General features: G+C 40.0%; 1 protein-coding gene across 1 annotated transcript; it reads left to right on the forward strand.

The window, feature by feature from the left end:
• Positions 1-3679: 3679 nt before the first annotated feature.
• On the forward strand, positions 3680-4940 carry LOC128743935 (arrestin domain-containing protein 17-like). The gene is made up of 3 exons (XM_053840649.1): positions 3680-3794; positions 4040-4171; positions 4228-4940. Exons 1-3 carry the CDS (start codon positions 3680-3682, stop codon positions 4938-4940), a joined length of 960 nt encoding a protein of 319 aa, XP_053696624.1.
• The last annotated feature ends 8148 nt before the right edge of the window (positions 4941-13088 follow it).

Consider the following 13088-nt stretch of genomic DNA (forward strand, 5'->3'; position numbering starts at 1 on the left):
GAATTAAACATTCGAGTGCACTTAGAGGCAAACATTAACTTCATATTGGTCGAGCCGTTGCCAAGTTTGCTCTCGAACAGCGTCTCGTTTTGATAAGAACACTAGGCTAGCACCTAGGCTTTACTTCTTTTCTTTGCTACCTTTTGTTGTATTTTCTTTATAACAAATCATAGCTTAAAGCTTACTAAAAATAGTTCATGCTAATTCACTCAATCGACCAGTTAGCTTCGAGGTACGATGCAGGTCTAACAAGCCAGTCGTCGTATGTTCGAATCTTGGCTGGGTCTTTGCTAACTCACAGCTAACTGATCTAATACATGTCCTTAAGCTTAGATTATTAAAACATAGGTACGCCACTCTTCGCAGATTCAATCGTCAGTAAAGTGGCTCCTGACGGCAGCAGGGTGTACTAACCTGCCATAGTATTCGTAGAGCGTTTTTATAAGCACACGTTTGACTGCATCATCTGTCACTAACACTTGAATAAAATGAGAAGGCGATACAAAGACTGTGATAGTCTAGTTCATGCTACCGCCAGTAGTTAGTGCTGATGGCATACTTTTCACTGATGTATGATGAAATCAAAGACTGGCTTATCTAGTCCCCTTAATAATCTAAGCCTTAAGCCATAATTGCAAATGGCTTACCGCTGATAGTTCAGCTTGACGGGGCAAGCCTTTTTAAGTCCATCAGCCAGTAGGTCTTCAGAAGTAACGTAATTTATGTTAACCAATCCTGTTTCCAATGCATCTCGAATATAGTGCTACCTTATTTCGTATCGATAGTCGCTTGTGCTCAGGCTGTCACGCAGGATCTGGATGAAGCCAGTTTCTTGAAACGGCAACATCAGTCCTCTCTACCATAAGGCTTTGTGAACTGCTGTAGATATTCCGCTTCGTATGTGGATAAACCGATCGTAGGCTGTCGCTTACTACACCAAGAAATAGCGACACCCTGTAGCTTGAACATGTTGCCGCTCGTTGATTTTTTATCGTCCAATTCAGCTGCCCATTCCGCATCGCTATAGCCAAGAAATTTGCATAGTTGCCATCCTTTTTGTAAACCAGTTTCGCACAAAAGCAGCTAGTTTCGTCGGAAAAACATGTTCTAGCATTATTAGCCAGAGCTCATTTCGTTTGACTGACTCGTTCGCCGCTTTAAAGTCCACAAATAGATGAGGAATCTGCAAGTTGTACTTCCAGAACTTGTCTACTAACTGACGCAGGGTAAACATTTGATCCGTCATGGAGCGACCCTCACGAAAATCAGCCGATGAAAAACTCCGCTAACGGTCTCAGTCTACAAAACAGGAACCGGGGAGCACATTATAGACAGAATTCCGACTAACCACTCCTCCGCCATTTGTTCTTTTTTCCAGATCCCAACAATGATCTGGTGGATTGCTTCACAGTTTTTATCCTGCTGATCTTCGTGTTTACCGCTCCATTCAACAGCGTCCGACAGTGTATTCCAATGACAGGACGGAAGAAATGCTCCTTCCTGATCTGCGCATTTGTATCTCCGACGATGATTTTCACCGGATAACTCGTTGCTTTTGCTTCCCCAGCACTACGAAACCAACTTCATGTTCTGGCTTTCTACCGTCACTGTAGTAGATGTGGTACGTTCTACGGAATTTGACCATCAAACCTCCCGTTCGACTCTGATTCGATGCAGTTCTCGATCTAGCAAACCAGCTCATGGAGTCGGCTCATAGAGAGGTCGAACATTCCACGTACCGAGTTTCCAATCGTTTCCGATATGTCGTTCAATTTTCCAGAAAAGTTACTACCTAATACAGTAATGACCCGATTTTGTCACCCCCATGATGAATTTAGGGGTGACAAAATCGGGTATTTTTTTCAATTTTTATTTTTTTGCAGATAACTTAGAACGAACTACATATACTTCATTCTGATCACTTTGAGGCCATGTCGCACTTCCTTCTACCTCTCTGTGGACATTTGTCACTTTTTCACAGCACTCCCAAAGGTATGAAAACACGCGTTTTTTAATTGCGCCGAAATGGTTGATTATACTGATTAACTATGTTCAGAGAAATTTCACAGCGTAAGAAGCTCTTTCTTATGGTATGAACGATTCTTTGATTAACCCCCCTAAAAGTAAGATAGAAAATTTATTTTTCAAGCAGTAAGAGATAGAGCAAAAAAAAGTTCTACAAAACTTTTGAGAAGATTATTATAAAGAACTTTGCCAAAGAAAGTAATCTTCTAGCTATTATAGTTCTGGAGATAAGAAACAACTTTTGTGGAAACTCCACGATAATCAACTTGTTGAACACAGTTCTTTTCACAGTGTTTTAACACATTTGACATACTAAGCTTTTGATAAATCAAAAGCGTGACAAAATCGGGTAAAAAACGTGACAAAATCGGGGCAAAAACGTGACAAAATCGGGGGTGACAAAATCGGGGAGTGACAAAATCGGGGAGTGACAAAATCGGGTTACCACTGTAATTGAAAAATGCGAGTTTACATGAGTACCATTCCATTGCAACGAGCTTGTTACACGAGATGATTATTAGGGTGCTTAGGCGTGTAATTTCAAGAATTTGTTATTAAAGTTAGTATCCAAATAAACAAAAAAGTCTATGGAATTGAAATTAAAAATTAAAAAAAAAAGAATTTTATTAAAAGTTCACTTCAACCCAAGAAGAAAACCCCTGCATAAAAAAATCTGAGCAGAACAACAAACCGAAAGAGTTTCCATTTTTTTTAAAGTGTAAAGAAATATTTCTCAATTTTTGCCTGTCGAAGAACAAGCAATCGTTCTTATTGTATAAAGCCCTAAGGGAGAAATAGCGCAACAGCGCCAGTCGTCAATCAAAGACCAGCTTGACTTCAACCTTCGTATTTCGCTTCGCACCGACGGACGACGACGACGGACGGCACAAGCCAAATACAAAGGCCTACAATCACTGCAATCACCCACATCACAAGTAGGACTAACCCAATTGTTGAACAACCTCTTCCGAATTCGCGACAATCCATTCATCAGCGGCGATCCTTCCGTGATTTTTTTTTCGTTCTTCCGTTCCGTTCGTTTGAATATTTACATCCGTGCCCCGAAACAGCATCCAAACCAGTAACGCCCTGCCCCAGAGATGAATGAGTTCAGACGATAGTAATTGAATGAATTACCTACTAAATACGCTACTCAGCAGAAGAGAAGCACCACATACAACGCGCCTCGAAGATAGGCAAGCTACTATAGCACAATGTCGCACATGCGCTGTCTCGTATCACCGTTTCACGGTGAGAAGTGAGACTCGTCTCGGTATGTATAGGTGCCAACCGACGGTTAGGATTAGGCGGACAGAGGAAAAACGGGGTGTTAAAAATTAAATTTTCGCAACCCTACAGGATAAAGCAAATCGTAAAGCTCACCACCACACGGATGCCACTGGTACCGATGAGGCTTGTATGTACCTAGCGTCCACTGTTGCGCCTGAAGGATATACCACCATTCGTGACTCGGTTTTTTCAGTGTTTACTAGGATCGCTTCGCAGTTGGCGACGAACAACGAACCATCGAAGCGAACGTAAAATCGCACGTATCTCTCCTCCACCCAACAGACAGGCTTTTGCTTCCATTATACCTATTGATAGGCTATTTTTTCGCTAGTGCGTCTTATTATAGTGCTCTAAGTCAACCAATATGCCAACCACCTGTAAGTTTCGGCTTAGGAACGACACCAACAAGGTGTACTATTGCGGCGAGAAGCTGGACGGAAGCGTTGAACTAACGTTCTCCGAAATCAAAAAAGTGAACGGTAAACATACGTTTTGTTCGACATGCCTTTGTTCGATTGTTGCGGGTGCTTCTCAGGTGCGAATATTTACTCCTTGATAAAGCGAAAAGAAAAGAAGAAAAAAACGATAGTGGAGTTGGGGTGAGAAAATGGGCGCGACTGTCTGGCAAACGGCATAACTTGCAGGCGCACTAGTAGAACGCAATAGTTGAATGGGCGAAGAAGCGTTCAATGAATTAAAGGGTGTAAAATTCGTCTTTTCGCAGGAATCAAACTGATCATAGCAGGCGTCGCCCATGTTAAATGGATACAGCACAGAGGGCCCAATCGATACAGCACTACGTTCAAGGGTAGTGAAGCTTGTCTTCACTCCGAAATCGATCTGCTGCGAGCGGATGGTAGGATCTAAATGGAAGCTTGATTTTTTTTTAAATTCAACCCATTTATTTGTTAGGCGACTCAATGGACGTTCCGGCGGGAAAGCATACCTACAGTTTCGATTGTTTTCTGCCGGAATCGCTGCCGGCAACGTTCGAAGGAAAGCATGGACGAATTCAGTACATTATTACGGTTATCCTTCAACGTTCCTGGAAGGCGGACAAAATTTTTACAATCGAATTCATAGTGCTACGGAATGTCGATTTGTGTGCAGAACCACCGTCGATTCGTGGTCCAGCTCGGGTCGAAATCAGTAAAGCCTTTCGCTGCTGGCCTTGCCGAACCGGGCCTTTGACAGTTACTCTTCAAACGTCAGCAACTGGCTATGTTCCTGGTCAGCGAATTCCTCTGGTGCTGGAGATTAACAATGGTAGCAACTCCAAGATCCAATCGATTCATCTGAAGCTGGTAATGGTAGTTTCCTATACCAGTGACACGCCCAGAGTTAAACTGAAGGTCGATAGGGAGGATGTGGTACGAGTTGAGCTGGACCAGGCAGACGACAGCGACGAGGTTAAGTACGAAGAGAATCTAATAGTGCCGCAACTACCGGCAACCAGTGGCAGCGACAGTTGCTGCAAGAAAATCAAAATCGAGTACGAGCTGGAAGCCGAACTGGAAGTCGGTGCCGTACATCAGGTGCTCAAACTAAACATTCCCGTAGTAATTGGTACCATTCCGCTCAACAGCGATCGACGGGAATCCACCATCATGGAATTGGAAACTTAGACTCCGACTTAGTGCCACGATACAGCGCGCACGATACAAACGGTTTTGATTTCACATATTTTGGAGTGCTTCACAGTTTACATACATATATAATATATACATGTTGACATTTTACATATTATACTGATATACTTTATAGCGATGTTTTGCAATGTGTCCAGGTTTGCTTGTTAATGTTGAAATGTCACAATGTAATAAAGGGAATAACCATAATACGCTCAACTCAATAGCAATAGCAATCATTATAATTACCATGCCGAACTCTCGCCGAACTACGCGAATTCCTCTACTGCTTCATATCATTCTTTAACTTATATCCAGCTTCACCTCGGCACCAACATCATGGGCAATATTGAACAGCAGGTTAGAGCAGTCCATTAAACGCCGAGGAAGCGACTGAATTATCCCACCCACTATTTTGACGTATGATTGCGTTATACGAATGCGTCGTACGAATCAACTTAGCTAGTTTCGTCGGTAAACCAGATTCTAGCATTATCTGCCGCAGCTAATTTCGTTTGACTTAATTGTACGCCACCTTAAAATTAACAAACACACCATGAATCGGCAAGTTGTACTACCGGAACGTGTCTAGTAACTGACGCAGAGCAAACATTTGATTCGTCGTTAAGCGAACTTCACAAAAAGTTTACTTGGCACTTGCCGACGAAGGACTCCGTTGACGGTCTCAGTCTACAGAACAGGATTACAGGACAGTACGTTTTAAACAGAATTGAGCAATGTTATGCCTCGATAGATTTTACACTCGTATGGATGTCCTTTTTCGAAAATAGTCTTACTCCGACATTATATTCTTTCGCCCAGCACCTAACGATTCGTACAGCCGCTAGCTTTCCGGTTTTAAAAGTTCTGCTAGGATACCGTGTTTCCCAGCAGTTTTGTCATTTCTTGAAATTGGCAGCGAAATTAGACATGAGATAGGGCTTGAACTGGGATTTGTAATAGGACGAAATTTGAAATAAATGCTAGAATTGAAACCTAAAATGGGACCGAAAACCGATAAAAAAAATGGATTCAAATTGAACTTGAGACCTTGAGACTGGACTGATATTGAACTTAAAATTTGATTTAAAATTGGACTTGAAATTGAATTTCAATTTGATTCGAAGTTGAAATTCCGTTTCAGTTCCCGTTTGCTGCACGAGGTGGTACAGTTAGAGCCAAGTCTGTCCAAGGCTGAGAGAAGGAGTTAATGATGATGAGCAAAAGAGCCCGAATAACACAACCCCGAATGTAACACTAGCCCGAATACAACACTAGCACGAATGTAAGAGTAGCCCGAATGTAACACAAGCCCGCATGCAGCACGAGCCCGAATGTAATACCAGCACGAATGTAACATTAGGAGCTCCGTAAACTGCTGTATGAAAACAGAAGGTTAAGTTTTGAATTGGAGTGTAGCACCCAGGCTTTGCTTTCGGATCGGTGTTGCGAAGCCCACACTCGTGTGGTCTAATTTCCTCACAGACGCGTACTCATTCTTTCTAACTCTCGCTCTTGATTATCCGTGCACTGCAACAAGTTTTTGCGAGTGTGTGTTTAGCTAACAGCTATGGTCGTCGTTGAAACCCGAGCTGCTGATAGCGATTACTCGCGAGGGTTCGCACTCCCGCGCATGAATAAAATCGAGAGCGAAGATGACGAAGAAAACGAAAAGTAATGCAAAATTTGTACCACATTTCTTCATTAGCTTCACGGGCAGCTGATTGCTCATGAGTTTTTTGACTCGCGAATAAGCTACGCAGGAAGACAATGAGAGGGTGTGCATGCGCGAGTGTGTGGGTAGCAGAATGTCTGCACACAGCAAAGGTGGTTGTTTCTTTTACGACGGTGTGAGCGATGTAACCGTTGAATACTATGCTTCTCATATTCTCTCGCGTGTGAGTAGGCATCGTTGACTCCTCGTTCGATTCGCAACATTATTTAATCCAGGTTTTATTTAATCCCGAGAATAATCAAGAATAAGACGCACAACAATAGTAATTTAACCAGTGGCGACTCGTGGGGGTTTAGCTTACCTGTTCAACCAGCGAAAAATACAAATTAATACGCAGCTTTTTTTATTATTGCATTTCTATATTTTATTCATAAAGCAAACATTAGAGGTATACACGTAACGCTTGCTATGTTGCGTAACCAGTATATTTCGTGTCTGCCATAATTCGCATTGCAGTTCCGGTTTCTATGAAGATGGAACTGTTATGCGAGTAGCGGCAGCACAAATACGCAATATAGCAAGCGCTACGTGAATACCCCCATTATTTAAATAATAACGGAATATGACGGTTTACTTTACCAGCAAACTCGTCTCTGAATTTTAACTACGATCCGAAAACTTTTCGTTCAATTTACCTATTGGACCAAATTCAAGAATAACCACCTTACTGCGATGCGCGCACATGCCCACACCACACGCACCACAAGCAATATGCGTAAGTTGTTCAATGCTAAAGATGAACGAGTTGATAAGAAAATTTTGCGAAAAATGCAGGCCAACCGCGCTTTATTTTCAAATCCACTTCGTACCAACACATTGTTCCTGGTGGTAATTCAGTATCAAGAATCAACACCAGGAATAATGTGTTGGTATGGTTGTGCATTGAGATCTCTAAAGCAACGTTCAAACGTCGTGTTGAACGGTTAGTTCAAAGAAATCACGAACGAGTGATGAAAACAAGTTTGTCGGGCTGAATTTTGTTGTCTGTCCTATGAACAGGTTGAACATGCGAACTAGTCGCCACTGAATTTAACTACTGTTATTAATTGGTATGTAAGCTTTAATTGAAAACTAGCCCCGCTCTAACCTAAACCTATAAATACTGAAACAAAAGACCGCCTCCTATTCAGTTTGAAAGTCGTCAAAAGCGGCTTCGTTAGAATACAGGAAAATTACGGGGCCAGTGCAACGATCCTATTGACTCCATCTAGCAAGCACCGACTAGCCGAGATTCGAACATACGACAACTGGTTAGTTAGACCAGCATCATACCTCGAAGCTAACTGGGCGGCTTTTTTTATAAAGGTAACTTGATCCGAGGACTAGGGAAAAATAACTAGAGGCCATCTGGATCTAGGAAAACGAATAGCCCTAGATAGATGTGATTTCTGCGGGGCTTACAGTGGTCTATTGACCATTTAGCAAATTTTACAGCAGACGCACTTTTCCGAAAAACTCTATAAAAAATTGTATTTTATTCAGGTTCAACATGACAATATATGAAAATCCCAACTTTTGTTGAAATATGCGATTTATTCATACCAATGCAATGTACATAGACCAGTATGTATTAGTATGTAATATATATGAAAATATTTTACCTGAAATCCCCAGAACGTTCCGCAACATAGTAACCTATATCAATGGGATTTGTAGTCAATAAATGATGCAAAGCCCCCATAAAATGGGTATTGGTGAAATCAGATACATTTCGTTTGAATCCAAACGTAGAAAATTCGAAAAAATTACATAATTCAATCTTCGTCCTGAGGTTGCCGGTAACGCAAGTGCACTTATTTGCACGTGTGGTTGACTTCCGCTGATGGAAAGCATACTTATCTTATACTAAATTGATTCGTTTTTCCCCTATTTTTTGTTTTTTGACGTAGGATTACGTCTTTGTTTACTATACCGGGTAGGGTAGCACTTTGTGAAAACGAAAATAGAAGTGTAACGTTTGAATGAAAGATTTCAAATGCTCATAACTTCTATACTACTGAACGAAACATAACTGTTAATATGTCATTGAAAAGATAAAATGTCCAGCAATTTTATAGTAACATACTTATAATAATCTTTCATACGCTTAATAGTGAAAATGTTTGTGAAAACAAGGTCAAATTTCGTTAACATGGAAGGCTAGCGGTAAGTACGAATGATAAGCGGGAGCGGACTACTGTGATAGCGGCTAGTAAAAGCTTTTCGGTCCAGGATACAATGAATCGATGCTGATAACCTGCATGCGTGTTGTCTTCAGAGGTGTGAAATTGTCAAAATTTGGCGGACTAAACATCCACGGATGGCGACAGCTCTGAAGTAGCCTTCATATCGAAAATAGTAGCTACTAACAGATAAATTATAGCTAATAGACTATGTGTAAATGCTTTCTGATTAGTTTCAGTTGTTTCATGATTAATCAATCAGTAAGTAGGTACCAGAACCAAAAGTATTTGCTTTGGCTTTTATGTTATTTGTAACCAATGGCCCTTTTAAGGGCCACCAACAAATTAAATGAAGGGTAAATAAAATTTTTGGTAAGCTACACTTCGCATTTATAATTGCAAATTTACTTTCTTGTAAAAATATTTATTTTATCGTACCTAAAACTCTAAATATATACTACTTTGGAGGCGTTCCTTTCAAACTACTGTGTAAAGCGTCGTTAATAAAAAACAACAACGACAACTTCAAACTACTAAGCTACAACACTGTAAAAGTCCCTAAAACAATTTTTGCAGTTGCTGATACATCAAAGAGATATTTTCAGCTGAAAGAAAATTAAATTTTTTCTCCAATAATTACTTGATGTTGGAGGCCACCAAGGCTGATTGATGGATGATATTCACATTTATCTTGAAGCATTCACTAGGAGCTCGAATGACATGATAATTCTGTGCCTTCCGGTACGGCATTTTGGCTAATTCACTCATAAACAAGAAACGAACGAAGATCTGAACCTCACAAGCGGTTTCCGTAGCGCATCTGCTTACTGTTTTAATGAGTCAAGCTGGAGGCGATAAATATACTTATGAACATACACATGCCAGAAATGCAGTCTGCATTAGTTCTTGCTCTAATGATCTGACGTAAAGGAATACTCCATCAAGTAAAACATGTTATCAATACAATACAATATAATGTTAACATAGGCCTACGTCACCCTTTTGTACAACCCTTGTGGCTGTATACCTTGTAGTTTTTTTTGTTTTGATTATAGTCACTTTAACAGCTTAGGTCATTCGTGACTTCTGCGGGATTTGAACCCGGGTCCTTGGCGTGAGGGGCGTGAATGCTAACCACTACGCCGGAATTAACCCTTTTCCTCTATTTGTTCTCTGCACTTGTTTTGATCTTTTCCAAGTTTGACATCTACCTCGACCTCGAAGATGATATCGCGTGAGTACCCGTGAGGAGTACTCCCTACCTCGTTGTCGTTCAAGAGCTTCATCAGCTGAAATTACACTCTCATTGCCTCCCACAACAATGTATTATCAATTAGTCACTGTGGAAAGCAACGCAATTGAAAAGAGAAAACCAGAAGAAAAATGCGATCTAATCCACCAGGTGGTGAAAGGACCCTTTGTCATACCATCTTACTTGTTATTTGAGAAAGAAATCGACATGTCTTCGGAATTTAATTTAATTGACGCTATGCTAGTTGGTTCATATCACTGCTACTGAGAGATACTAAATAAGAGAATGATAGTACCTTTCATCAAAATCATTAAAATTGGGTTCACTAGCTCAAAAGTTATTATTTAAATAAAGTTTAGCAAAATGACGATTTTTGAACCCACCCTATGTCAAAAAGAGGACTATGTTCCCTGTTTCATTGGTTATTGGTTTTTGGTTATTTTCTATCCCGTTTTCTTTTATATCCCTGTCGACCTCTTTTTTCTGTTTTCTTCGTACGCCTTTTCGTGTCTCGTTTTTCTCTTTCTCTCTCTCGTTTTGCCTTTTTCTGCACGCTGTTTCCTCTTTTACAGTTCCTTCTATCTTATTTTCCCGTCTTGTGTTTCGCCCTTTACCTGCATCTTGTTTTTCATCTGTGTCGTTTTTCGTTCCATCTTGCTCCGCTTTTCCTCGCTTTCATGTCCTGTTTTTCCTTCTTTTCTGTCACGGTTTCCTTTTTATCGTTTCATTTTTTTCCTTCATTTCTTGCTCCCGTATTTTCTCTTTCCGCTCAATTTTTCTCATTCTTCTTTTGTCTTCCGTTCTTCATCTTTTTCTATAGACCATTTTTATGGTTGACTTCAATCAGATGCGAAGACCATCTTTATGGTTGACTTCAATCAGATGCGATTGCATGAACAAAGCCAGTGCTTGAAGGGTTTCCTGTGAGATCTTCTGACAGCACTCACGAATCCGCTTTTTGAGTTAGTTTACGTTGCCTGCCTGCTAGTTTACAAACTGCTTGCCGTTTTCGAAAACACGACGTGCAAGGATGAACAAAGAGGTTCTCGATCGGATTCTGATCCGGAGAACAAATGAAACGGTGAGAATCGAAGTGATTTTTTATTTCGCACTATTTTTTATAATATAGAGGAAGGAGGGGTAAAAGTTCGATAGGGGTAAAAGTGCGATTCAATGATTTATACGTGCACGTGGGTGACTACTTTGACAGCTTGAATTTAACGTAAACTTTGGTTGTTTACGAAGCATAGTTGCTGAGTCATGTGCAAATTTTATTTTACGGCGGATTCGATGTAATTTTTCGTTACACGGCAAATACGATATCAACAGGAGGATATTTCTTGTTGAAAATTTGTAGCAGCGTTTTACGTCACTCACATATATGAAAATACGGCAAAAAAAAATTACAAAATATATTTCGCTTTTCCATAATTGAATCAAACCCTGTCAAACGCCTAGCGGGGTAAAAGTGCGACTCCTGGACGGGGCAAAAATGTATAGCTAATTATATATGCACTATATTGCAGATACTAGAAACGGAAGATCTGCAGAAAACTGTGTGCTCTACAGATGTTGGCCGACGGAAAACAATGTTTTTCCGCTGATGAAACAAAAAACAAACGTTTAGCAAGGTTTCGATCTGACGGAGGCTGCAATACACCAGCGCAAAATAGGAAAGGTGCAAATTGAGAATATTCCTTACCGAAACATACCGCAGATTGAAGATAATATGGTTTTGTTAGCTACTGCTGTTCTAATTTCATGGATTCGAGCTTCGTACTTTTGCCCCGCTAGTGGGGTAAAAGTGAGAATGGGAACTTGATCAGAAGAATGAAGAATTTATTTTGCATAACACTATTATTCCAGATGATTTATAGTTGAATGTGAAGACATTGAGTTACTGTAGCACTATAGAAATAGAACATATTTTGTTGTTGTCCATCTTTATATCTCACGAAAGTTATTGACAACTTCAAACATCGCACTTATGCCCCGCCTTATTCTATTAGGATCAAATGTTTGTACTTCGCAAAATAACAAATATAGGGTAGTTGATCCAATAGTTGTGGTAGTACCAATAGTTGCGCTACTATTCATTATTAATGCATATTTTCGTCACCGTAGCATTTTAGATAAAACAATTACATTCATTATATAAAACAGGCTTTTAGGAGTACTGGTAGTTAGACTACGCCATTTAAAATTAAAGCATTATTTGCTAAAATGCCAATTTTCCAAAATCCAACGCGCAGTTGGAGCGCACAACTATAGGCGCTCATCTATAGTTTTGCTACGATGTTTTTTCACTTAGCAACCTAGCAATGTATATGGAATACCACAATTAAAGGAACATCAAACTTAATTAAGGAAACATTAGCGCAACTGTTGGTACAATATAATTGAATCAGAAAATTCATTTTTTCTTTCTAAAGTTTCTCGTACAATGAAAGCAATTGTCTTGCCTTGTGACAAATACCTTGTATTTGATAAATTTATATCCCACAAGCATTAATTGAAGCATATACCTCAATAAACAAGCAAAATGAAGTTATATTGTGCTTAGTGGCGCAACTAATAGATCATCTACCCTAGTGTTTGGAAAAATTGAACAAACAGGTGATAAACAACAAAAGAAACCATAATGGTAACTTAAGGCCCAAACAAAATGCTGCGTCAACGCATCCGTCAGCGTCAATTTGACCGAAAACCCATGGAAAAACTGTCAGAATAACGCTGACGGACGCGATGACGCAGCATTCTGTTTGGCCCTTTAGGAGATTGTAAAAATAATGCGAAACTCATGATGGCACTATTTTTTGTACCACTCAATGTATTCAGAAAAACCAAGTTTTTCAGTCATAGCTCAGGAACAAAAAAAATGTTGTCATGAAAATATTATAATTAAAAGATTTGAAACGACATACAAGAAAACAACGTTTTAAAAAAAATGCCATGTGGAAGAACATATTTTTTCGACTTTCCTTTGGAGTTTTCCA

The sequence above is a fragment of the Sabethes cyaneus genome, chromosome 3 (assembly GCF_943734655.1).
Source record: "Sabethes cyaneus chromosome 3, idSabCyanKW18_F2, whole genome shotgun sequence".
Classification (NCBI taxonomy): Eukaryota; Metazoa; Arthropoda; class Insecta; order Diptera; family Culicidae; genus Sabethes; species Sabethes cyaneus.